At 46.9% G+C, this 27,035-nt stretch overlaps 1 protein-coding gene across 2 annotated transcripts; it reads left to right on the top strand.

Annotated features, from left to right (window-relative positions):
* Positions 1-3,498: 3,498 nt before the first annotated feature.
* On the top strand, positions 3,499-25,258 carry FAM107A (family with sequence similarity 107 member A). 2 transcript variants are annotated; one of them, XM_037799257.1, is made up of 4 exons: positions 3,499-3,654; positions 20,995-21,169; positions 23,016-23,172; positions 23,720-25,258. In XM_037799257.1, the coding sequence occupies exons 1-4, from the start codon at positions 3,576-3,578 to the stop codon at positions 23,825-23,827; spliced, it is 519 nt and encodes a 172-aa protein (XP_037655185.1). In that variant the 5' UTR covers positions 3,499-3,575; the 3' UTR covers positions 23,828-25,258. The 2 variants fall into 2 exon arrangements, with proteins under 2 accessions (XP_037655185.1, XP_037655189.1); XM_037799261.1 differs by lacking the exon at positions 3,499-3,654 and adding an exon at positions 11,526-11,663.
* Positions 25,259-27,035: the final 1,777 nt, after the last annotated feature.

The following is a 27,035-nucleotide window of genomic DNA, read 5'->3' as shown; positions in this document are numbered from 1 at the left end:
ACATGCACTCCAAGGACTATAGTAATTTGTTTCTCAGGAGAGGACTTTGACCCTGACCAATCCCTTCCATGGTCAAAAGATTCAGGGACACTATGAATATCTCATCACCTTCCCCCTGCCAAAGAACAAAGGGTCCTCACCTCCACCTACTTTCTTTCTGTTCACAGAAAGAATACTTTCCTCAGGCCAGATTTCATAGTGAAAGTGAGAAGCAGAGACTAAATGGCTCAGGTAAGTCAGACCCACCTAGAATTCCTCAGGGAGTACACTCAGACTCATCCTTTTAGCATGTTCTGCAAAAGCCCACATTCCTTTGCCATGATTTTCCTGAATCCCACCTTGCTCAACAGCTGGCTTGGTTTCCTCCCCACTGCAAAAGTTTTGGCTCCATCTGGGTTCAAATTCCAGCTCCACTACTAACTAGTTATGTGACCTTGGGCAAGTTCCTTGAGTCTTGTTTTCTTCGTCTCTGAAAAGGGCATAACCACAGTTTGATCAAAGAGCTATTAAGGGATTCAATGAGATGAAATGTAAATTGGATATAATATCATCCTCCACAGAATAATCATGAGATAGTGGATGCCAAATGGCAGGCCTCGTGCCTGGCACTCATCATGTCAAAGGTCAAAGGGTGTCTTATGGGTCTTCAGGACCCTGAGTGGTGTCTGAAGTATCAGATGAGTCCTCAGGATCCTGGGTGATATCCAAATTGCAAAGAAGTGCAGAGACCTTGAAGTCAAAGCAGAAACTGGGCCTGGGAAGTAGCCAAGAGCTAGCCAGAGAGGGAGTGCTGAGGCTGGAAAGGATATAAAAGCAGAGGGAACTTGTATTCAGATGGCCCAGGCACCAACAGCCAGGGCAAAGCTCCTCAGCCCATTGAGGCACAGCCTCAGACAGAAGCCATCTAGAACCCTGGACAGTTCTCCAAGATCCCAAGGTCTGCAGTCTTTCAGGAGACCAAACTTTGTGGGAGGGAACCTGGGTTGAGTCTTGCCTCCTCCAACTAACTGTGAGCAAATCACCTCACCTCTCAATGACCTCATCTCTAAGTTGCTTAACTGCTCTGACCTTCAGTTTCCTCATCTGTGAAACTGGAATACTAACAGACCCTACTTCATAAGGTCATGAAGATTAAAGGAGATAGGACATGAAGTACACGGTAAACATTAACTTTCATTTTAGAAGAATCCTAGCCCAGCACCAGACAGAGTAGATGCTCAAAACTGTCAGCTTCTTACATCTTCCACATACCCCAGGAGCTGAAGTCGGCCTTGTTGACTTTGCCCCTCCCACCTTTAGAATTTTTTTTTTTTTTTTTTTTTTTTTTGTATTCTCAGGTTTTACTCAGTTATCAATACACAAGGGCAGGTGTGATGATTCTTGGTTTAAACTTAAAACACAACCCAAATGCCAGCATTGTATGCAAGAAGAGTTCATAGCCACAGAAAGCCCACCTTGCATTCTACCCATTCAGTTTAGGAATAGAAGCATCCACACAGTCCTCTCTCTTTCTTAAGGCACCTGGGCATTGTCCCTTTTAGTCACAGCCTAAGCTTAAGGAAACAAACCTGAGAGCCAGAAGAAACCTATAGACTCATGAAATCTGATCCTTCTCTTATAACTGAAACCCAAAATAATGGCACCAAAGAAGGCATCAAATCTAAACCTTCCACCTCCCAAGTTCAGTAGATGTCCCAGGCATATGAGAATGATGCCCTAGAAAGCTCTGGCCTGGGAAGCATGGGGCCTGGGTTCTGACTCGAGCCCTCCAGCAAATCCACCATGGCCAGCTGGCTGGATGTTCTCCAAGGTTCCTTTCAATTCTAAGAATCCATGGATCTGAAGTCTCATTGTGGGGAAAATGTTGAAAATGAAGGAACAGAAGAAACTGTGGAAGTGGCTTCTTCCTATCTGAGCTTTTAAGTTAATAGCAAAAGGCATTTCCTCACGGAATCCTCCCTACAGAACCAGGGCACAGCAATTTCCTCTGAGGAAGAAATTACGGGTTGTGAAAAGGGAGAAGAGAGCCCCACTCCTTTGGTTCATTTATGAATCATATTCAAGGAATAGGCTTGTCATGTGACTCCATTTTCTGTTCCAATTTCTCTCAAAAATGAAGAATTTGCAAGCTTACAAATGAGCTTACAAAAAAATCACATAATTCCTAAGAACATGACATTTAAACATAAGAAGGTCACTAAAAAGTTACATGAAGATGCTTTAACTGGAAAGGAACATGCAGTTTGAAATAAAATAGGTATGTATAGATGGAACTTTGAAGATAAAATAGCATAAAGAATTTTTTAATGTCCCACTGAAGACAATTTTATAGAGGATGTATTATTTCCAAAGGTAAAAGGTCTTAATACATTCCATAGAATAATATAGTAGGCAGGTTTGGCAATGATGGCAGTGTTTGGTATTTTTCTTGTAACTCCATCTCCTACCAAGTCACTGCAGTCGTGACAAATTCCAGTCCTGCTGTAGTGAGGTTCAGAGAACTCACTGATAGGTGAGACCTTTTCTAACAGAGAGGTTCTATTGTCTCTGGCAAACACAAAAGATGGTAAGGCTTCCTGATCCTTGAAGGGTAAACTATTGGGGTCTGGTGGTTTTTCAAAAGTTGATCACTTATTTTGAAAAATCTTTTTAAAATGCATTTGTGACACATTCATTGTACCAAGCTAGAATATAGCTGCGCCGAGACATGGTTAAGGCATGTGCAGTTGTTTGCCCTACAATGAGTATCTCTGAATTGTGCTATTCTTAGTGGCATTTTTTTTCTCCTCCCTACATCCACTGCAGATTTCCTCCCGCAGCTGGTCAGGGTCCACTGGTCCTTTAGACTTTTTTGGTTGGTCCTCCTATCTCTGGTGGTTAAAGGAATTCCACAGAGCCAGATAATCAATCTTGTGAATTCCCACAGCCCCCCGCCCCAAGTCTGCTTTCCCCAGCAGTCTCTTTCCTCTCAGTGCCACCCACCCCACCCCCCAGGATGCCCTGGGACACTTTAAAAATAACAGTATGTAGTTCTTGTCCTGTGCCAGCCCTTGTTCTAAGCACAACCCTGTGCGATAAGTACTTTGGTTATCTCCATTTTACAGTTGAGGAAATGAGCCTCTGAGAGGTAGTTAACGAAAGTGTGGGGTCCCACAGCTGGTAAATGGAGGTGCTAGGACTTAATCCCAGGCGTGGCACTCCGGAACCCCACACTTGATTGTAGTCAACGGAGCCAGAGGTCAAAGAAACGGAGAAAAGTAGGCGGAAGACCGAGGATGGAAGTCAGGACACCCGGCCTCTCCCGTTGGCCCGGGTATCCCGGGACTGGGAGTGCTCTCGCCAGACGCTCACTCGCGCGGTGCCCGCTGCCTGAGCCAGGATACCTGCCCTTGTCCCTCTCCCTCTCCCTCCTCCTGCGGCGCCGGGGTGCTCTCCCCTCCCCGTAATCTGATCCGCGGCGGAGTTTGGGCTGCCAGTCGGCGTCACCACCGCGGAGGCGCTCGGGCTCCGGGCTACACTCCCGCTGTGCGCTCCCTATCCGCAGTGCCCGCTCTGCAGTCGGGCGCGAGGAGCGCATGGCGCAGAGGCTGGGCGAGCGGACACGGGGGCCCGCCGAGGCCACCGGGCTCTACCGGGCCGTGCTGCTCAGGTCGGGTAAGTGGGGACAACGCGACCCCAGCCTCTGCGTGGAGAGAGAGGAGGAGGGCACGGCCTGCGCACCGCGCGCAGTTCCCGCCCAGCTCCCAGACAGGCGCCTCCGTCCTTCTTGATTGCTCTTCTTTCCTTTTCTTCTCTTTCTTTTCCTTTCCTCCCCTAGCCTATCCTTCCGCTCCCTTCCCTTCCTCCCTTTTCATACTTTTCACTTACTTTTCTTTTTTTATTTCCTGCTCCCCCACTCCACCCCTCCCCCTTTCCTTCTTTCCTTCCCTCTTCCCTCTCCTTCCCTCTTCCTCCCCTCTTCCCTCCCCTTTTCCTTCAGTCCTGCTTTGGAGGATCTACCCTTTATTGCTTTCTTTCTCTGTGTGAACACACACACACACACACACACACACACACACACACACTCAGTTCCTGATTACAAAAGTCCTGCGAGGTCCACCTCTGGGCCTGTCTCTTAAGCAGACCCATAAGCTCTGGAAGGCATTTGTAGGCGTGGGAGGTTTGGGGCAGGAGAGCAGGAAATGGACACAACCAGAGCAGCGAGCAGTGAGAAAGCACAAGGCGGGTGTTGCTCTTGTGAAGGACTTCATGATGTCCAAGGGTATTCCTCCAGAAAAAAGGGGGAGCAAATTACAGGAAGATAGGGAACCATTTTTCTATATGTATAGACGCAAGGAGGAAAGGAGGTGAAAAGAAACACGGTAGTTATTTTTGAGGGTGGCCGTTGGTTGACAGGTACTTTCTCTGTTTTTCGCTCTTTTTATTTACTTGTTTGCAGTGGGCAAGGATTACTCTTCTACTCGGGGGAAAATAGGCTATTTTTATCTCTAGAAATGAAGCAAAAGTGTGGTCATTTAGACTGTGAAAATAACTTGGAAACACAGGAATGTAGAAAGAAGAAAAAGAATGCCTGAGTGAGCGTTTGGGGCGTTTCTTTTCGGACTCCACGTGTGGAGAGAGACATTTGGGGAAGGTGAAAAGCGCTCGTGCCGCGGTCCCTGCCAGTTTTGGGGTACGTGGTTAGAAAGCGCCAGGGGCTTAGACCCACGGGCCAGCTCTTCTCCGCCTTGAGCAAGGAGGTGGCCGCACGCGGTAGTCCTGCCCGCAGTCTCCTGGAGCGCGAGTAGCGGAAGCCAAAAGTGAGGCGCCTGCGGCTGCCGGGCCTCCCGCGAGCGGCCGTACGCTCTGGAACTGATTGTCTTTCTTACTTAGACTAGCCCCGCTTTGGGGGAGCTCCCGCCGCCCAGTTACTAGTGGTTGGGAACACTGGAACAACTGTTCTCTAAGTTCGAAAGTAAGAACTGACCAAGACTTCAGGACTGGTGCCTTCCTCCTGAGGGAGGGCCTTAAATCTTGCTGTGCCGGGTTACAGAAAAAGGGAGGGGATCTATAATCAGGTCAGTCTGGTTTCAAATCCCAACTCCTTTGATTTCCCCATAAAGTATTCTGCCTGCGTGTCCCCATCCAATCCCTATATTCTCATAAGCTGTCAAGGAGGTGCCCCAAATCTCAAGACCTTGGGTTCTCTCTGACTTGGAGCTGCAGCTTTGAGCCTCCCTTGAGAGGTAAACATTTTTAGCTTCCAACCCATCCAGAACAGGGGAGATGTCATAGTCCTTGCACGCGCCACGTGCTTGCTGGGTGACTGCACCACACACAGCTAAAGCCAGGAAGGGAGCAGAGGCCTCTGCAGGGTGCCTCCCTGGTGGAGCTCTTACTATGTGTAGGCACTGTGCATTGCCTCATTCCATCTTCACGATCCTCGAGGTCACTGCTACTTGTCACCCCCATTTAATAGGAGACTGAGGCTCAGAGAGCTTAAGCAGCTTGCCCAAGGTCCTGCTAAGAACCCCTTCAATGGGGTAGAAAAGACATTCAAACTCATGTTCATCTATGCCAAAGTCCATGCATCTTTTGGGAATAGTAATAATAATGGTAAATGCTGTTCACTTGCTATTGCCATCTCTCTGCCAGATGTTGCACATCTGTCATCTCATCAACTTCATTTGCTCACCTAGCCATTCAGCCAGCATTTATTGGCCGCTACCAAACACTGGGCCTATGCAAGGCATAGGGATGTCATGATAAATAAAACGGGCATGTCCTTCCTCTCAGGGAGGTAAGTAGTATTAACCCCTACTTTAAACATGAGGAAACTGAGGCTCAGAAGGTGAGATGATTGTTAAAGTTTCACACAGCTACTCAGGGGTGGAGCTGAGATTCAAACCCAGGACCATGTGCCTCTAGAACCACTACTCTGGCTGTCTCACACAAGGAGGAACAAGAAGTTAGCATGGGGGTGAGAAGCAACTGGGCTGTTTAGTGAAGGGGCGAGTACCCCTCTGCTTTAGCAGCCTTTGGGGGGGTGGATCATAGAATCAAATTCAAGTGGCGGCCATTTTCATTCACAATAGCCTCAAGACATGCACCAGGTAATATAACACTTTTAGAAAAACTTTCATCCCAAATTATTTTAAAATAATTTCTTAATGTTAAAGTAATACATGATCACCATAGATATTTTTGGAAATAGAAAATAAAGAGGGGGAAGCTGGACCAAAATCCTGCTAACCGTAAGCAGCCAATGGTAACTTTTTGGGATGTTTCCCTCCAGTCTTGGCTGTGCACAGTTTGTATGTGTACCTGTGGGTGACTGCTTTACATTGTTCAGGTTGTACTGACTCTAGGCTATAATCACATTTTTTTTTTCATTTGGATGAAAATCTTTACAGCTCTTAAATGGGTTATTGAGATAATGGCTATTACTATTAAGTCCTGATGCTGTGGTGGCACTGTGCAAATGGTTTTTCATGCTATATCTCATTTCTTTCTCAAAAGAATGTCTGTGGTAAGTATTGCTACTGCCCTATTTTAGAGAGGAAGAAATGGGGAGTTGAAGGTCACCTAGCCATTCAGCAGTGAAGTCAGAATTGGTATCTGAGTTGAAACCAGCAGCCATGCATTTAACCACTGGGCTGGAAGGGTCACCTCTGGGGAAAAATACGCTCAGCCATGTCCAGTAAGCGACCCAGAGCTGCAGTAGAGGTCCAGCTGAGGTTCATTACCTGCATCCTACCTGGAGTTTAGGCCAGGTTCCTGACTGGACTGAAAGCGACTTTGCAGCATGGACCGGGGAACACCCCACACCCCCAGGTGCCTATGGGAGTCAATGGCTGTGCTTCTCTTCTGCGGCCAGAGGGGGGCAGCCAAACCCTCCATCCCTGCCTGCTGGGTAGCATTGCCAGATAAAATACAGGGTGCCCAGTTAAATTTGCATTTCAGATAAACAACAAATAATGTTTAGTACTAGTATGTCCGATGCAATATTTTTGTTACATCTGGTAACTCCACTGCCAGGAATCATGAAAGTTGGCATGACAAGCTATGGTCTGCCCAGGTCCCTGTGCTCCCCCCGACCCCACTCCCCAACACACACACACATATACTCACATATCCCTCTCCCCATCCCTAAATCCATTGTCCATTTTGTGTCTGGCTACAAGGGAATTAAAATGCACTGGGGCTGGGGGCCAAGGGCACCCAGGGCCCTTCTGCAGCTAAGAAACCAAATCAACCATTCCTAACTGTAGCTGGGTTGAAAGCCAGCTCTGAAACAAGACTCTTAGTCCTTCCCATCCCCTCACACTTTTCTGTTTTCCCTTGAAATGCTTCCACTGGGTAAATTCTTCCTGGTTCAAGCTTGTTGTAAAGGCAACTCTCATTCCTTTTATAATCTTCCATAGATCCCATGACAAGTTTTTCTGCCAAAACAGCTTTCCCCCCGTGTCCTTTCATCAGAGCATGGGTTTGTTTTTGTTTTTGTTTTGTTGTTCGGGGTTGGAGGGGTTGATCCTGGGGTGGGTTTGGGGTGGCTTCTCAGAAATCTCATTGAGGCCTTGAAAAGGGGCCTTGGAGGTTTGTACTGAATACAGGACCAAGAAGGAAGTTTTGAGTTGCCATGGAAACTTCTTTTTGTCTACTGTTTGTGGGCCCAGATAAGCTGCTCAAGACGCCTGTCGGTTTGGAGTAAAGGGGGCAAAGATGAAAGGAAAGACATTTTCCTGAGTTTTTTTTAATGCAAGCTGCAGCCCCAACACACTTTAGATGCAGAAAAATTCCCCAGCTCCCACTCATGACTGCCTCTTCCAATCTTCACTGTCCCCTTTCCTCTTAGCTCCTTCGTTCCCCAAGAAAACAGTTGTCTAAGGGATCAGGTGGGGAGTGTGGTAGGGGTGTATTTAGCCTCTGGGGACCCCTGAAATCCTCTTGCCAGCCATGGAATTCTGACAACCAGGCACCTGGCATTCCAGAGTCCATCCTTTAGGAAGAATGGGAAGGCCTTCAGGGAAAGCCACACAGAGGCAGGAGGCTGTGACTGTGGCTTGAATTCTGCCACTACCTCGCATAAACCCCCAAAACCCTCATCTGCTACAAGGGCCTCTATTTTCCCTTATTCAAAACGGGTATGAATTGTAACCATAGTTGATTGGAAAAGGCTGCTTTTTTTCATATTTTAAATCTTTACTGCTTTTTTCAGATTGTAAAAGCAATATATGCTTGCTTGTTTATTAAGCCACAAACATTATATGAACATAGTGGCAGAGGAAAAGGGTCTGAAAGTTTACCCCTAGAATAGTGGTTCTCAGACATGTGATGATATATGAGTCTCTATGGTAGCCTGTTAAAAATCCAGATTCCTAGACCCTTCCTCTAAGGTTCTGATACAGAAATCAAAATATAAGGCCCAGAAATTCCATTTTTAACACTCATCCCAAATGATGTCTAGTAATGGTAATTGAGATACATTGATTCAGGAATGACCTCTGTTAACAGTTTAGTTGGTTTTCTATGTATATACTGTTTTACCTTGAGAGAAAGAGAACATACTACATGTGATTTTGCTATTTGATTTTTCACTAAATATGTCATTGGCATCTTTTCTGGTGAATAAATAGATGCATTTATTGATTTCATCCCATTATAGGTATAGCATAATCTCTTTATAATGGGGTATTCCTTGGGAAATGGTTGTTAATGATCATGAGTTTCATACACAAACACACACACTCACTCACATAGCAAATGGTGCTATAATAATAAGCTCGGGGATATCAATATTTTGGTATCTTCAGGTCAACAGTAGTCACTGGGCACTTTGGTATTGGGACAGGAATATCGAGGAGGATTAGATGAGGCCCCTGTCCTTGGGCTGGCAGTCTGGTGGGTGAGACTGGTGGGTTTGTATACAAATTGGACTGTGAGAAGATCTTTAGTGGAAGAAGTTCAGTGAGCCCCAACTGCCTGGGAAAAACAGTGCCCTCCCTTGGAGGATTCCTGCCCGACTGAGGCTGCCACCTGCATCTTCCAACAAAGGGAATGCAAAGTGGGAATGGAAGCTGTTGATGGCATGGGGGCTCTCCGAGTCTTCTCCAGGCAGTGAGCAGAAACTTCAGATGTCCCCCTGCCCCAGGATCCCTCTTCTTCCCCCAGCTGCCAAAAGGCACTGGGATTGGCTCAGATACCCCACTGAGGACCCCAGAAAATGGCCCAAATACTCATTTGTGGAGCAGAACAACATGTGGGCAGGAACCAGGGGCAGTGAAATATGGTTTGACAATAATTCAGTTGGAGTCTTCGCTCTGTCAGAGTTTAGTGAAGTTAAGCCACTGCAGGGTGGGAAGCTGGGGGAACTACCATTCAAAGTACCTCAGGAGAAGCAGAATTTATGAAGAAGAAACAAAAATGACCACTATGTTTCAGAAAGTTGTTCTATTACCCCAGAATTTGTGAGCCTCTAGGTATAAGAGGCTCCAGAACAGTCAGCCTGGCCAAGGCTCAGCACAGTGGCTGAGCTGCCCTGCCCACCTCTCAGCACCGGCCCCTACGCCCTCCCTGTGGCACTCCAGCCACACTGGACTCCCCCATGTGATCACACACAGCTTGGGCCCACTCTGGGGCCTTTGCACTGCTTCCCATCCACAGGATGCTCTCCTATGTGAACAGTCTTCACACAGCGGACCCGTTCTTCCACTCAGGCTGCCCTACAACGTCCCCTCCTCAGTGTCCACCTCCCTGCATTCCCAGTCACTCCCTTTCACCTCGCCTGGTCTAGCTTTCATCATAGCATTCATTACCAAGTGATGTTTTCTTGCTTACTTGTGATGGTTAGGTTCATGTGTCAGCTTGGCCAGGTGATGGTACCCAGGTGTCTGGTCAAGCAAGCACTGGCCTAACCATTACTGCAAGGATGTTTGTGGCTGGTTAATAAACCAGAAAACTGATTTATTGAATCATCAGTCAATTGGCTGCACTTGTGACTGATGACATCCATGAAGGGCATGTCTTCCACAAAGAGAGAATTCGGTCAGCTGGATTTAATCCAATCAGTTGAAGACTTTTAAGCGAGACAGATAGAGGATCCTCGCTTCTTTGGCTGACCAGCGAAGCGTTTCCTGAGAAGTTCACTGAAGTTGCCAGCTCGTTGCCTGAGGAATTCATCGAACATCTTCATTGGAGTTGCCAGTTTGCTGCCTGCCCTACGGAATTTGGACTCATGCATCCCCACAGTTGAGTGAGACACTTTTATAAATCTTATATTCATAGATATCTCTTGTTGATTGTCTTTCCCTAGAGAACCCTAACTAATACACTTGTCCTCTTGTTTATTGTCTGGCTCCCCCTTGAATGTAGGTTCCCTGAAGGCAGGGATATTTGTCTCATTTAGGCTGTATCCCCAGCACTTGGAACAGTGCCAGAAACACAGCCGTTAATAAATGGTTGTTGAAGGAATAAATAATATAGGCCAAAGATGGCAAACTTGCATATTGAATGCCCCCGTCCATGTTTGATTTATGTCCTGGACATCACTGCCTTCCAGCCAACCAAGACTGTTCATGAGAAACTAAGGTTGGAGTGAGACCACGTTTAACTGGTGGATGCCACCTTCCTCACTGGAGAAGTAAGGATAATGATCAGGGCTAGAAAACACTTCTAAATTTTCAAGTGAACGCTGACACTGAAATGAGGATGCCTCCATTCATCATCTGCAAGCACCCAGCATGGCCTGAGGCATCTACACACATTCTCTATTTTCACACTCACACATTCATTCATTGAGCTGGTATTTTTGGAAGGCAGATTCCACCAGGCACAGTGCTCCATGCTGGTCCAGGGCCTCAGACAGCATAGAGTCCAGTCCTCTCTGCGGGAGAAGTCGTATTTGCTGAGATTTACTACGTGCTTTCACCAGTGTCATCTCCCAGCCACCCTGTTATTCTCCACACCTGACAAACACAGAAACCAAAGTGCAGAGGCACTGGGTGGGTGGCAAGGCCACCCTGGGAGCTGGTGCCAGAGCCAGGGCTGACCATGGGCCTGCCCAGGCCCACCAGTGCCTGCCTTTACTTCCCCATGCCCTCTCCTATGCAACATCCTGCTGGCTCCTCGGTGAAATTCCGATGAACTGACAGGTATCGAATAAATAACATGTTTGGAGTTTTCGACCCATTCGTGGATGACCAAGAGCCAACCCAGGCTGAGTAGTTTTCCCCTATCTTTACTTCCTCCCCCTCCCATCAGGGCAGTGTCAGAATCCACTGTGGCCTGGCCCTCCCATTAGAAGGAAGGGAAATTCCTCTACGTGAGCTGCCTTGCTCAGAACAAAGCTTGGCATGTTTTCTATTCCTCAACAATCTGACAAAATAGGTATTTATTTGTGTCTTTCAAGCATGTAGCTCGGACATGATGTTCCACACTGTGGAAGTAGCCATGCACCAAGTGAAGTATTGGTTACTATAGTAACAGTTCCTTTTTATTGATACCAGAATAAACAGGAATGCAAAGCTGCCTCATTTGTTGGCACATTTTAGCTGCCTCTAATCCCCAGGGGTTTAAAAACCGCCCTTTGGAGGCAGCTTTTCTTGCTAGTCTGGGACTGCTCGGCGGACTGAGGAACCCAGCAACACTGCCTCCCAAGTTCCCTTCCTGACGACTCAGCTCCAGAAGTAAGCCCATTTCTTCTTGATTTCACCTGCTGTCCAGCTGGGTGCTGTTGCTGGGAGGTGCAAGGGAGGTGGGGCAGCCTTGAGCATGGCGGGCTGGGCTCTCAGGGGAACTGAGCTCTTTGGGTTTAGGCCCCCAAGCTCTGTCCCCCAATCTGTGAAATGAAGTGGGGCTGCCTCCTGGCATCCTCGGTTTGGGAAAATGACAGGAGAATAAATGGGGGCACATCCAGATACAGCCCTATATCCTTGTTGATATTTCTCTTCTAAATCCACAAGTGAATCTGAATTTATGCCTAACAAGATCTCACGTAAGTCCATTTTCACACAGTTTGGGGTTTTTAACTCTCTTGATAACCAGAGTACTGCAGGGTGGCACAGCTGAGAGGGTAGAGAAAGCACAGGTTCTGATGTCAGACAGTGCTCAGCTCAGATTCTAGCTCCCTTGTTCACCGGCTGTGTGATCTGGAGAAATCAGATGGCCTCTCTGAGTCTTAGTTTCTTCATCTGTAAAAAGGGGGTAATGATAATCCCCACCTCCTCCATTTGTTGTGAGGATGTCATGAGGTGCTTGGCACGGTATGTGGCATGTTGTGAGTGCATGTTAATTGATTTCCTCTGGGGTGACTTGCAGTACAAGGAAAGTTTGAGATTGCAGGAGAAATCAAGGGTTATAGCGTTGGGTCTATCACTTTTTTGAACTGCTACCAAACCTGGGTAGATTCCCAGCAGCGAGGCAGTCCGAGCACTCGTGTCTCCGGGCAGCTTGGTTCTGAGTGCCGCCTCTATTTCTGTCAATGGTAAGTACCTGTCTGGATCTTTCCCATGGAGACATCCGCCAAGTAGAATCTCTGGCATTGTGTCACTGGTGGCCTAGCTGCCCTTGTTCCCTGATCAGCTGCACAGCACTGTCCACCAGCCTTGCTGAGGACCACCCTGGGTTAGGCATCAAACCAGCCCTGGACTCTGCTATGAAAGTGACTCAAAACCCCAAATGCCCACCCAGTCCTTCTCACAAAACAGATGATCAGAGTGGACTCAAGGCAAAACTTTCAGGAAGTCTGTCTTGAGTCATTTCCTATGGGGTGTGGAGGTTGCATTTAAATGGAAAAAACAGCTCTGATGGGGGCTTCCAGGAATCAGCCACAGCTTAGGATATCCAGGGGTGGGGTCCAGATGCATTGTTCTTTGGTCACTGGCCCAGGGAAATACAAATACTCACTTTCCCCGTTGGGAGAAAAAAAGCCAGCAGAATCAGAAAATCCAATGGCCACACTTGTTACTTCTACTAAATGCCTCTTTTTCCTTTGCTAGTGCTCTTTTTTTTTTTTTTTTTTTTTTTTGTAATCTCCCCCAGCTCTTCGGGGGGGGGGGGCAAATGTATATTTTTATTATCCGCCCAAATTAGTTTGGGATGTGTTGTTATTTCACTCTAACTTATACAGACCTACCATAGCTCACTTCCTATTCAAAGTTCCATGTAATTGTGGTGTTTGAACAAACTGACTGTAGAAGTTAAATTGTTTAGGAAATATATATCCTGCACCAAATAAACATCTCTTCCCTTGGTCTCACATGGAAGTTGAAGTTTTAATACACAGTCAGTTTCAACCTTTACCCTTTTTGCCCTAGTCTTAACCAGATCTGCTTCATTCATATCTCTAATTGAAGTCTGGGCTCTTTTTCAGCTTTTTTTTTTTTTTTCCTTAACAGTTGCTGTATGCATTAACATGGACATTCATATCTGCCAAGCTCTAGCTCTGAGTTTCAGGTGTCACACAGATACCCAATATTCCAGAGACCAATCAGGTTATACACCAAGGGATCAGCATCTCAGAGTCTGGAGATAGCCATTACAATTCAGTAATAGATTTGACTGCTGTAAGAGCTTACAATCTAGGGACCATTACAATAACCATTTCCCTGTTAGGCTGTGCTCTAAGATTCAATTCTGAGTTTACACATTGTAGTTAGTCCATATTGGTGAGGCATTATAGTGCTTGCCTTTGTTTCTGGCCTGCTTCACTCAAGATGCTGTCTACAGGATCCATTCACCTCATTGAGTGTCTCACAGCTTCACTCCTTCTCATAGTTGCTCAATATTCCATTGCATGCATACACCACAGTTTACCATTCTGTTCCTGTCAGTGTACCCTTAGGCCACCTCCACCCACTGCAAATCATGAATACTGCCTCCATAAACACCAGTGTGCAAGTGTCCATTCACGTCTCTGCTTTCAGATCTTCCAAGTACATACCCCATAATGAGGTTGCAGGACCTTATGGCCCCTGCAAGTGGTCATTTTTAAAGTTTCTCTTCTTCTCTGACTTTCCACCCCCATGAAATGCTGAACCAAGAAGATCTCAGGTTTGTTTTGAACCCAGGAGCTTGAATAGAAGCTTAAAGCTGCAGGGGCCAGGCTGGGGCTCCCCAGTGAGAGTGTTTATTTCATATGGGCTGGGAATCTGGTTACCAGATTTCTATTTTCTCATCTGTAAAATAGGCTCGTAGCGCCTCTTCTTCATTAGGATTTCTTGAGTAAACAGAGAAAGGGATGTGAATCTGCTTTGTTGACTGAAAGATACTTTACACGTAGAAGACAGTGGAGTAGTAGAAAGAACATTGAATTTGGAGTCCAAAGTTCCTAGCTTTGCCATTTACTCTCTAAGTATTTTTAGACATATAGCTTCACCTTTCTGAGCCTCATCTTAAAAATAAGGATAATAAAATAATACTGCTGGTTGTCTTCCAAAAAGATTATGAGATCCAGATTGGGGTGAGAGGGAAGCTCTCTGTCAAATGTCAGGTGCTCACCAGAAGGAAACCCTGGACAGTGAAGAGCACAGTTAGCCTTCATTGAGCATCACTTTGCCAAGCCCTGAGTAGGTATTCCCATTACACCCACTGTACAAGGGCTCAGAGAGGTTAAGTTACTTGCCCAAAGTCACACAAGCTAGGAAAAGGTGCTGCCATGATTCAAACCCTGTCTTTCTCCTCCAAAACCTCTGCTTTAAACATGTCTCTTGTGTCATTTGTTACAATTAATGTGACAAAGACAGAACCAGAACTACCAGGGCAGGGCAGAGGCAGACAATGGAGACAGAAAGGCTTTAGACAGCCAGGTACCGCGGCTCTTCTCATGAGGAACTGGGAACTGGGTCTCCATTAGAGCCACTTCCCTTTGTCTCTCCTCATTGCTCTCCTGAGGCCAGGGAGCACCAATGTTTGGTTTTAAAGCCACCACCCTAACATTAGGCACCCTTAACCTGGGAGCTGGCCTAGTGTGGGAACGTACTGCAGAGCTTCCACAGAGGAGCTGAGGGACCTCTTAGGTTATCAGCAGAACCAGGGGAGAACCAAGCATAGGGTTCCCAATCTCTCCTCCAACCTTAGTACCCACTCCCACCTCCCTACTCCCAAGTCCACCATGAAAGATGAGGTCATTCCCACAGTTTGCATATTAAGTGAAAATTATTTGCCTATCACATAGCCATGTAAGACACTCAATTAGCTGTCACCTACTGGCTGCCTCTTCCCCATACCCAGCACTTTTCATCCATATTAGCTCATCCAATCTTTAGAGCATCAAGTTATAGAGAGGAGGAGAGTCACCAAAAGTCATTGCCCAAGGTCACACAGATGCTAAGAACTGTGACCTAAATCAGATCCAGTCACAAGAACCAGACTGACCAACAGCTAGAATCACTCAGGCCAAAGCAAATAACTTCATTTTTTTTTTTTTTTAAACTCAGTAATTCACAAAGATGGCTGAATATTGGAGTCACCTGGGGAGCTTTTAAAAATCCCAAAAGGCCAGTCTGCCTCCAGGCCAATTAAATCAGAATCCCCGGGGGGAACTCACCCATCCATATTTTTAAAACTTCCCCTATGATTTCAACGTGCAGCCAGGGTTAAGATCCACTGATTTAACCAGTACAGTTTTTAAGGAGGAAGAGATGGCTAAATCCAAGATTAGCAATGGGATTTATTAATAGTAATTGGTAATAATAGCCAACAGGGTGATCACACTATGCAATTCCAGGGGCACAATTCATGGTATAATACACAGGGGTGACACCCAGAGTTGTGCAGTGCACAGCCTGCCTTGCTGTAAGTGGCAGCCCTGGTAGCCTGTACTTACTGAGTAAGCACTTTACTGTGTGCCAGGCACAGTGCCAAGCATCTTGAAAATTTCACTTCGCTTATTTTAATCTTAACAACAACATCATGAGGTAGAGGGCTACTGTAATCCCAATTTTACAGAGGGAAAAACTACAGGCCAAGAAGCAGGGTTAGCAAACTTTTCTCTGTAAAGGGCCAAATGGTTTCATCTCACCTAATTTACTCTGCTGTTCTAGTGAGAAAGCAGCTATAGATAAGATACTTACAGATAAGTAATAAATGGGTGTGGCTGTGTTCCGAGACTGAAAGTTGGTCTACAGGCTCTACCGCCAGATGGTCGTTGAACTAAGAAGGGGCAGGGCCAGGATTCAAATCCTGGTCTGAATGGTCCAGACACTCCCTGCTTCATTCAACATTCCTTTGACAACCAGTAAGTTTAGCCCCTTAACTTTCTCCTTCTGTAATTGGCCAGTTCTTCTCCCCAACCAGCTCTTCCTTTGGGATGACCTTGTCTAATGAGCACCTCACCTCTTTTCCCCATTATGGCCATTTCCCCAAAGGTACAGAAAGTTTTGGATCCTCCATGACACCCCAACAGCCTCAGAGCCCTGGCAGGAGCAGCACTGGGAACCAAGCCAGGAGGCCCAACTGGCCCCCAGGAGGCCTGAATTTTCTTGGCCTAGCACCTGTTCTTTCTGTCAGGCTCTGTGTGAGGCTCTTCTACATGGAGGCATCACTCAATTAAATTAAAAGGCAGAAAGTCTGGCTCAGCATTTCTCCAAACCCTGGGGGGCCCTGCAGCCCACCCACATCCCACCCCATACACACGTGTGCATGCAGATCTCATACAAGCTGTTCGCTGGAGTTCAGCACCCTGACTGGCGAAGGCAGCAGCTTTCCCTGCCTGCAGCTCTGGCTGAAGAACCAGCCACATCCTTCCTGATGCCTGCCTCACCCACCTCACCATCCAGCCTAAGGGAAACACCATCACCCATAACTCCCAGCTGATTATTTTTAAAAAGTCTTAAAGGGGATTTTTGAGTCAGGACTGGCCAGTAATTAAACCTGGGGAGCCAGACCAGCTACATAATTTGCAGGGCCCAATGCAAAATGAAAATGAAGGACCTCTTGTTTGAAATTTATTAAGGTTATATAAGACCCTGTACAACTGGGTCGAACTGCCAGGACAGTCAGATGTTTTTACCCTAGAATTTAATGGGAGAGAGCCAGATCGGTCACAGACCCCGAGGCAGAGCCTTGGAAGTGTGAGAAACCAAAATCACATAAAGAAGCCAAAATGACCTTTTTAAAAGTGAATCAGGCTCTCTTTGCCACATCTACCACAAGAATGAAGACCATTTTCAGCAACCAGACTGTCAACATTCCAGAAAATGTCGACATCAGGCACAGTTATGGGGAAGGGCCACGGAGGAACCCTAGAAGGGACTTCCATCACATCAGTGGAGAACTTAGTCTCCTTGGGAAAAAAAGATGTTTCAGGTTGGCAAATGGTGGGGAAATAAAAAGGAATTGGCTACAGTTCCCACTATCTGTAGTCACATATAGAAAATGATCAAGGCTTCCGTTACAAGATAAAATCTGTGTATCCTCACTGCCCCATCATGTCATTATTCAAGAGAGTTGGTCTCTTGTTGAAATTCAAAATTTCTTGGGTGAAAATATATCCACAGGGTTCAGATGAGGCCAGGCAACGGTTGTTCAATATCTCAAGCCCAGAAAGATGACTTAATTCTTGAGGGAAATGACATTGAACTTACATCGCATTCAGCTGCTTTGATTCAACAAGCCACAACAATCAGATATAAGGATGTCAGAAAAATTTTGGATGGTGTGGTGGCTTGGAATGTACCCCAGAAAAACATATTCTTAATCTTAATCCATTCCTGTAGGTGTGAACCTACAGGATCTTTTGATGAGGTCACTTCAGTTAAGGTATGACCAAGCTGAATCAGAATGGGTCCCAATCCTATTACTGGAGGCCTTATAGAGAAGTCTCGGGGAGCAGCCAGAAGCTGGAAGTCAACAGAACCCAGAAGAGAAAGGGAAAGACCTCGCCATGTGCACTGCCATGTGATGAAAAAGTCAAGGAACCCCAAAGATTGCTAGACAGCCAGAAGATACCTACCATGTGAGGAAGCAAGCCTAGCCTTGGAAACCATGAGACAATAAATTCCTGTTTTAAAGCCAACCCATTGTATGGTATTTGTTTTAGCAACTAGGAAATGAAAATAGATGGTATCTACTGTCTCTGAAAAAGGGAAAGTTCAGCAGACTGATGAATAAGATCTGAGCTGTCCTGCTGTGGAGACAAATGCCAGACCTATTTGTGATATTTTAAAGATGCAATAAAAGTCATATGTTGAAAAACAAAAATCAAGTCAGACGCTCTCTCTTCCCAGCTTGAACCCACCCCTCCAGACATACTATGCTTTTTTGTTCCCTGAACAGACCAAGCTTGTTCAAGGTACATGAGTCACACGTGCTCTTCTCTCTGTTTCAAACAGCCTCCCTCCATGCTCCTTCTCAACCATCAGATCCTAAATGTCACCTCCTCAGAGAAGGTGGTTCCTCCTGTCATTCTCTACCATAGCTCAACTGTTTCCTTTATCATGCTTATCATAGTTTGTCATTGTTTACTTTTATTGGTTTGTGTACATATTTACTGCCTGACTCCCTAGTAGAGTGTCAATTCTGTGAGAGCCAGTTGGCATTGTTTAGTTTACCTCTGTGTACCCAGTGTCTACACAGCACTGGAAAATTACAGAAACTCATATATTTATGGAAAGAATGAATGTCTTTGTTATTATGTACTTTCTCAATGGTCATTCTTGTTATGCAGGAGATCTTGATTTTGTGTATTTATTTTGTATCCAGCCACATTACTGAATTCTTTCATTTGTTCCATATATTTTGTTGTCAATCTATTTGGCAATTCCAGATATATAACTGTTCTTATGCAAGTATTAATTCTGCCATCCCCTTTCCTAAAGTTATACAACTTAGTTCTGTTTCTAACCTTATCATTTTGGCAACACACTTCTTTTGTAGATTGTGAGAACAATGATAATTGTGTAGCTCTGGAAGGTTTGGGGCCCCAAGGGACTAAGGGCAGAGTGGATATTCAGGGAACCACAGCAGTTATTTAAATGTGGTATAATAATGACCTGGGTAAGATGAGTGCTGAGGACTTGGAAAGAAAGAGTGTTGCTGAGAATTATTCAGATAAAGGATTGGTGGGACTTGATAATGAAGACAGCAAAAGGAGAAAAGTATTTCTCAAAGCTCCAATCTAAATCAGGGTGTTCTAATCTATTGGCTGCCTGACCTCATTGACTAGGAAAATACCCACCCAGAAAGAGAGAGGACTGATACAAGCAACTGTTTATTTTGTCAAGTGCCCATTTTTAAGTAACTACCAAATACTATCACAATTACTTGTTAAGGACCAAAAAATTTGCAAGGATATAACTTGAAAACAATTGTAGCCTTGTGAAAAGAGATGAGAGGAAAGGAAGTTAATTAGAATTCTTATTTTAGAAACAGTTCTGAGAATGTGAATTCAAGAAAAAATCACCAGATAATGTCTCTTTGTTCTGACACTTAATCTGATTATATCCAAAATGTCTGTTAATAATTAACACTTCTCCAGTTTACACAGCACCTTTACATATATGGTCCTCATTTAAACCTCCTAACAGCACCCTGCATTGGGTAATAATAGAAATGCCAAATGTGTCTGGCATGCCACCGTTTGCAAATACAGTCTCCTCTGATACCTCTAGTCCCCCAGCACTTTTTCACACCCCATCAAACCCCCTCCTCCTGTATTTTCCAACTCCAAAGGCTGTTACCACTTCTAGGTTTTTACACAGAATAATATCCCTGTCTAGTCTACCTGGAAAATACCTGTTCATCCATAAAACCCCATTAAAGGTAGGCAATGGCTTTCATCCTCTTCCCAACGGGGAATTAAATGAGGGTCTGTCCACAGGCAACATGGCAATCCGGCCCTTGTTTAGGCCAGGCCTGGCAGCTGGGTGACTGAAGCAGGAGGGTGAGGGGGACACCCCCACTCATGGACACCACATGACTTGGGGCACTGGTTTCCCAAGACCAATGTCTCTTACCTTCAGTTTCCTCTTCTATACAACTTCAAAGATTTTATGATCCATTACCAACAAATATTTATTGAGTACCTGGCCAGACCAGACCAGACACTGCCAGTGCCTGGCACCTATTAGGGGCTCAACCTCAGAAAAGTTGGACTCATGAAACCGGCAGAGACAGTGCCTACATTTTCGCTGTTAATTACTCAGCTAATGTAATGTAAGCACCTAATGGTAAGGCTATGTTCACCCCCTTGAGACTTTTTTTTTTTTTTAAGAACTATCCACCTGTCTCTGTCTCTGTCTCTGTCTCTGTCTCTGTCTCTGTCTCTGTCTCTCGGACTTGCTTTTGATCATTTCTAGGAGATGGCTTATAGAGAAAAGGGAGCCTTTCTGCCTGAATTTCAAGTAAACTGGCAAGTTTCAAGCTGCTCTGGTGGAAGTGAAGCCATTGAAAAGAAGTGAGACATCTGCATAAAAGATGACAACAATCCCTTTGTAATTAGGGACCCAGCAGTCCCAGGATTTCATATTCTCCTCTTTGATCTGGAGAAACTGAAAAGCTGGAAACTTCCATGAGGGAATTTGGAACTATGGATAGGGAAGTTGGGCAATAAGGAGTGAAATTTTCTTTTGGCCACTGCATGTATCCAAATTCTCCTTAACAAAGTATATATTATTCTTTCTACATTTTCTGACACAAGCTCATTGAAAACAGAAACTCAAAACCATTCCTTGTACTGTGGGGGAAAAGTTGTTTCTTGCAAAGTCAGGACAATAATGTATGCATGTATCATCAACCCATAGTTTGTGATCTAGTATCACTTTACCGCCACACCCTAGGCACTTTACAAATATTATCTCCAATCTTTACAACAACCCTGTGCATAGGCTTGTTTATTATTTCCACTTTATAGATGAGGAAACCATGGCTTAGAAAGGTCTGAGGTAGTTTGCTGAGGCCACACAGTAGCAGGTGGTGGAGATCTGTCTGACACCAAAACCATTGCTCTTCAACTGTGCCGCACAGGGAAGGTGGGATTCTGGGCCCAGCTCTGACCATCTCCTTTGCCCATCATTACAGCCTCAATGTACTCAGAGATCCAGAGGGAGCGGGCAGACACTGGGGGCCTAATGGCCCGGCCAGAGTACAGGGAGTGGAATCCGGAACTCATCAAGCCTAAGAAGCTATTGAACCCCGTGAAGGCCTCCCGAAGCCACCAGGAACTGCACCGTGAGCTGCTCATGAACCACAGAAGGTGAGGGCAGAGCCCATCTGCCTCCCCTGGCAAGCACCTCCTCAGGCCTCCTGGGTCATGGGGGGATGCCCTTGTGGAAGGCAGGCCTGGTGGTCACACTGGGGCTCCTGGAGGCCAAGGAGGGCTGGGGGTGCCCCACAGGGTCACCAGTGGAAGCTGTGAAGGGCCAGTTTCAGCAGACTCCTGGGAACGAGAGGACCCCAGAAAGCCCTGTTCTCTCAATCAACCACCTACTTGATACCTGCCGTCCACATACATTTCCTGAGCATCTACTATGTGCCAGGCACTGTGCCCAGACCTGGGGGTACAAAAAGGAATGAAACCCAGTTCCTGCCCTCACAGAGGGGAGTGGATACATAGCCATGCAGTATGACTGGTGGTTCAATGGGGGCATGAATGGGCCTGGGACCCCAGAGGAGACCCAGGGGTGGGGTCCAAGATGCCCTCACAGAGGCAGTGATGCTTCAGCTAAGGCTTGAAGGTGTGCAGGACTCAGCCAGGCTAGGAGGTGGACATTGGATGGCAGAGGGAAGTATGTCCCCAGGGGAGGGATCAGCCTGTGCCAATGGATAGGAAACACAAGTAGTTCAGTGTGGCTGGGGCTTGGATGGTGAAGTGCAGGCCAGGGCAGATAAGGGAGGATGCAGGAAGGGTCTCAAGCAGGGGGTGCATATGCTCTTTCCTGTGCTCCAGAAAGGTCTCTCTAGTTGTGAAGAGGCGGGCCGCGGAGGTGGGAGAGGGAGGAGGGCAGACACATCACTGGAGGGCCAAGAGTGGCCCAGGGAGGCCCAGGATGGTGGTGGCTCTCCCATGCTATGCCCTGGGGATGCACTGAGAGAGAAGACTTGAGAGGCATGTGGAAGGTGGTAGGAATAGGACTCTGCTAACTGGCCGGCTGTGGAGCGGGGAGAGGGAGGCGGGAAAGGTGTCCCTGCTCACGGTACCAGGATGAGGACGGCAGCGGCTTGTCAGCGCCCTCTGCTGTCCAGTTCTGGTATTGCACTGCTTGTGGTTTTTCCTTTGGTTTTCAGGTGTGTGCTACCCACCTTCCAGCAGATACCATTTTGTTGTATCCTAGGGTTTTGTTGTTGTCATATCTTTTTTTCACTTAGTATTATATCATATGCATTTTCTCTAAATGCCTTTTTTTTTCTGATTGCCTTTTAGAGCCATCTCTTTTAATGTCAAAAAACACATCACCACAACCAATAACAAAACCCTAAAGACCAATCAGGGAAAACATTTGAAGTATAAATAACAGACCAGAATTAATATATCCATATATCTTATAAATCCATAAAGAAAAGATGAACAAAAGATCAGTACAGTTAGTTGACAAAAGAAGAAATGCAAATGGATGGTAAACACATCAAAGGCTGTTCCATGTAAATAATAATCAAAGAAACACAAGTGAATAACAGATATTATTTCTTGCCTACCATATTCTCACCTATAAAAAGATTGGCTGGTGACAATGGAGAGAAATTGATGCTCATGTACACTGTTGACAAAAGTATAAATGAGAGAAACTTTCTTGGCAGTGGAGGAAATGTTTCCAAAATCTTCTAAAAGGGTCTGACCCAGCAATTCCACCTCTAGAAGCTTGTCCTAAGAAAATAACCAAAAATAGCACAGGCCTGGTGTCTGCAATCAGGCAGGCCTGGTTTCAAAGTCTCAATCAACCCGTCCATAGGTGTGACTTGGACTAGTATCTTAAGCCCTGGGAGTTTCACTTCTCTTCCTGTAAAATGGGATAGAAATAGGACCACCTTCCAGTGCTGCCAGAAGAATTGCATAAGATAATGGGGGTGGGGGTGGGGGTTCCTGACAACTTCTCCCACTCCAGGGGCCTTGGCGTGGACAGCAAGCCGGAGCTGCAGCGTGTCCTGGAGCACCGCCGGCGGAACCAGCTGATCAAGAAGAAGAAGGAGGAGCTGGAGGCCAAGAGGCTGCAGTGCCCCTTTGAGCAGGAGTTGCTGAGACGGCAGCAGAGGCTGAACCAGGTGGGTAGAGGGTACCTACTCCCAGGCCAAGCACCCTCCAAGGCCAGCCAGCTGTCTCTTGGCCCAAGGGGGAGCTCTGCAAGTGGCCACAGCAAGTGAGAAGGAGGGTGAGCAAAAAGGGCACGGGACCCAGAGTCCACCACTGGCCTGAGTCCTCACTCTGCCACCACTTCACTATGTGACTTCAGGATGGCAAGTGGCTTCCTCTCTCTGAACCTGTCTCCTCATCAGCTCAATGTCCTGCAGGCTGATTCTGATTTCATTCTCACTACCCTCTGAGCCAGGTGGTATTCCTATATTAGAGGTGGGGAAACTGAGGCTCGGGTGAGGTAAGCAATTTGAACTCAGCTTCATAGGGAGAACTCGGTCTCATGCTCAGTCCCCTCCCCATTCACCCACAACCACCACCAGCCTCTAGGCTGGTGGCAAGACCTATCATCAGTTGTGTTTCCCCACTGAAAGGACCATTCGTCCAGATCCTGTGGCTCTGAGAATAGGAATTCCCCTAGTCCCATCCATTGCACACCTCTGTTTCTCTCTCCTTTAGCTGGAAAAACAACCGGAAAAGGAAGAGGACCATGCTCCTGAATTTATTAAAGTCAGGGAAAACCTGCGGAGAATCGCCACTCTGACAAACGAAGAGAGAGTGCTGTAGAGCTGGCTGCTGGGGCTCCGACACCCTTCTCCAGCCCTTCTGTACCTGTCAGCCCTGGGCCTTGGGACATCCATGATGGTCCCACTTGCTCCTGTAGAAATGTGTTACCCCAGAGGACCTGGGGACCCCTAACCTCCCAGGCTTTTCCTTCTCAGCACCCACCCTCCAAATCCAAGAGGAAGTCACTGCCGGGAAAACGTTCACCCAGGCGCCTCTCCCTGAAGGGGAATTGTGTGCCCTGCAGAGGAGATGGTTCTGGTAGGAAGGAGGGACAGACACCTCTCTGGCCTGACGAGCCCTCTAGTCTACCCAGGAACCTCCGAGGCCCAGACGGGGCCCTCTTCTTGGAGCAGCCCAGCTCCCAGGTTCCCCAAGAACTCCCCAGCCCATGGTTTTACCTGCTGCCAGTTGTGGGGCAGCCAAATGAGTATTTCGGGACACCTGTCCTTGAAAGCCACTTAGGGAAGGAAGGTTCAAGTGGCAGCTGCCTGCAATGGAAGGGTACTATGGCAGCTTTATAGGGTTGCCCAGGCTTTACCCCACACCCATACTCTTATTTTCTCATCTCCACAGCACTCCTTCTTCAGGCCTTGTAAACACACCTGGCCAGGGCCATAGTGTTCCTGCTCCCAGAAGTCTAGACTGCCACTTCTCTAGATTGTGCATACAAACCATCTGGGAATCCTGTTGAAATGCACCTTCTGATTCAGTAGAGCTGGGGTGGGGGCTGAGATTCTGTATTTCTAAAAAAGCTCCCAGAGAGCTGGTTTGAGGACCACACTGTGATGTGCAAGGCTGGAATATCCAAGGGTGGTGAATATTGGAAACATCATCCCTGAAGCCATCTCTGTCCCCCGAAGTCCATGGACCTCCCTTCCCCCAAACACACCTGGCCCTGCCCTCCTTCTGCAGCCCCAAGAACTTCTCATTATCTGCCCCACCCCCAGGGACTCCAGTAGCAAATGGTGTTGGTTATGTGATTGTTGCTTTCACCAGAGATGCTTCTAATTGCCAATCTGTCTTTTTTTTTCCACCGGTGTGACCATACTGTTATGATACAATTCTAGCCAAAAAAAAAAAGACAATTTGTTTTTTCCTTTCACCTTTCCCTACAGCTTTTTGAGAGCAAATACACGCTGATTTCCAAATAGGCTTCTGGAAATATAAACAGTGGTTTGAAGGCCCCTCTGCCCCTCTATGAACTGGCCATTTGGGTGCCCTTCCCAGCCTCTGCCACCTCAGACCTACCTCCTGCTTGGATTCTAGCTCCTGGGCCAGCTCCAAGGAATCCACCCCTTCTTCTTCCTCAAAAATCCCTTCCCATGCAAGACCCAATCTTTTAACCTTTTGCTCCTATCCCATTTTTAAAGACCTAGAGAATAAACCAAGCCTGTTTCTTTCCCCCTGAAGAATAAAATCCATGCTTCTGGCTTTGTAAACCAATCATTTAAGGGAGAGGGGGGCAGTGCTGTAAAAGTATTTCCTTTCACCCCCAAAACTGCCAGAAGGAGCCGCTGCTGGGATGCTATTTGATTCTTGGAACCAAACGGGGTGGAGGGTTGGGGGTGGGCTCAGAGCCGGGGAAGGAAAGGGTTCATCCTCGTCTTATTCCTGGGCAGTTTGAGGGTGATCAAAGAAGTTGTCCTTTCCCTGTGTGGTACCAGCCTAGGGGTGTAAATATGTCATGCTGCCCGTGTGTTTGTGTAAGTTAAGCTCCTGTGCGTGTGTGTGTGTGTGTGTGTGTGTGTGTGTGTGTGTGTGTAAGTTAAGCTCCAAATGGCTCCTGAATGTGACTACCTTGGTGAAAATGTGGTAATATCATTCTCAGTGTCTGCCAGGTGAGGAAATGCTAAAGATGCATGACCTCTAAATAAAGACCACCACTTCCCCAAAAAACTTGTCCCCAAGGGTCTATATGTTGTGAAAAGAAGCCAGGCAGAGTGTCCATGAGGAGGAGAACCCTCCAGGGGATACTTGGGATTCCACCCAGAGGTCCTAGAGGCAGCATCACGGAGATGACGACCCCGGAGCAGAAGGGACCTCAAGCACCATGGCGTCCAGGGAGCAATGGCAGACACCCTTGGTTCCTTCCCCAGTGGACAGTCCCAACTCTTTGTCTTGAGCCACTCCCATGGTACAGGCTGAAAAAACACATTCTCACTTTTCCAGCCTCCTGGCAGCTTGGGCTATGAGATAGGTGTGGCCAATGAATTTTAAAAGGAAATCTACAGGTGCGTATGGGAAAGCTCCCCTGGTTTCTGTTCTGCTGAGGCCACACTCTCACAACTACCAGACCATGAGTCCTGGTTTTGGTCTGGAGAACACCCCTGGTGGCAGACCCAGCACTGAATACAATACCAGAGGCAAGGAGGGCAGACCTGAGGGGGTCTGTTCCACCCTTGTTCAGCAGTGTGTGCTCCAGTGGAGCCCTCAGAACCCAGTAGCTTTTGCAGGGTGGCCTCCCCAACCTTGAGATTACACCCACTTCAAGCCCCATGAGGGCAGGGACTGAATCTGATTCTGCACCCACGTCTGATTCGGCTCACTGTTTATCTCCAGTCCCAGACCAGGGCCCTGCACATTGCAGGTGTTCAAAAAGAATTGTGAATGGACTTCAGTAATGATAACTGCATTTATGGAGGGCCAGAAATGTGAAAAGCCATGACAAACAGGTGTCATCCTCCCCATTTTGCAAATGAAGAAATCGAGCCTCAGATAAGTTAAAGGACTTGCAGGAGGTCACAGTGCAATGCCCAAGAAGAGACAGGATTCCCACCTAGGGTCTTCTGTCTGCAAAGTCTGCATTCTTTCCACTAAGCCAGGCCTCACTCATAAAAAGAGCTCACAAGAGGATCCTGCACCATCTTGCCTTTCAGATGGGATTCGGGGACTGACATCACCTTCTGTTGGACTTGAGAGATTTGGCTTCCACCTATAAAAACAGACTGAGACTACATTCAAGTATGTGAGGCTGGGGGTGAGGTATGAACACAGGAGGCCGTGGCCCCACCCGCACATGCCCCACCCCAAATCCAACCACTCCTGGGGGTCAAGGAACAGGTCAGAATCTACCATAATGGTGGGATTTCTGGCCCTTGTAGCACTTCACTGATGGCTGGGCAGTGGTTAAACAATGATTTTCAGCATCCCAAGACTCGCCAACCCCCAACCATCCCACTCCCACCAGGGCCTTGCCTTACAGTGCTCT

The sequence above is a fragment of the Choloepus didactylus genome, chromosome 1 (assembly GCF_015220235.1).
Source record: "Choloepus didactylus isolate mChoDid1 chromosome 1, mChoDid1.pri, whole genome shotgun sequence".
NCBI lineage: Eukaryota > Metazoa > Chordata > Mammalia > Pilosa > Megalonychidae > Choloepus > Choloepus didactylus.
Note: the sequence above shows the minus strand (reverse complement) of the source record. Positions and strands in the feature narration are given on the sequence as shown.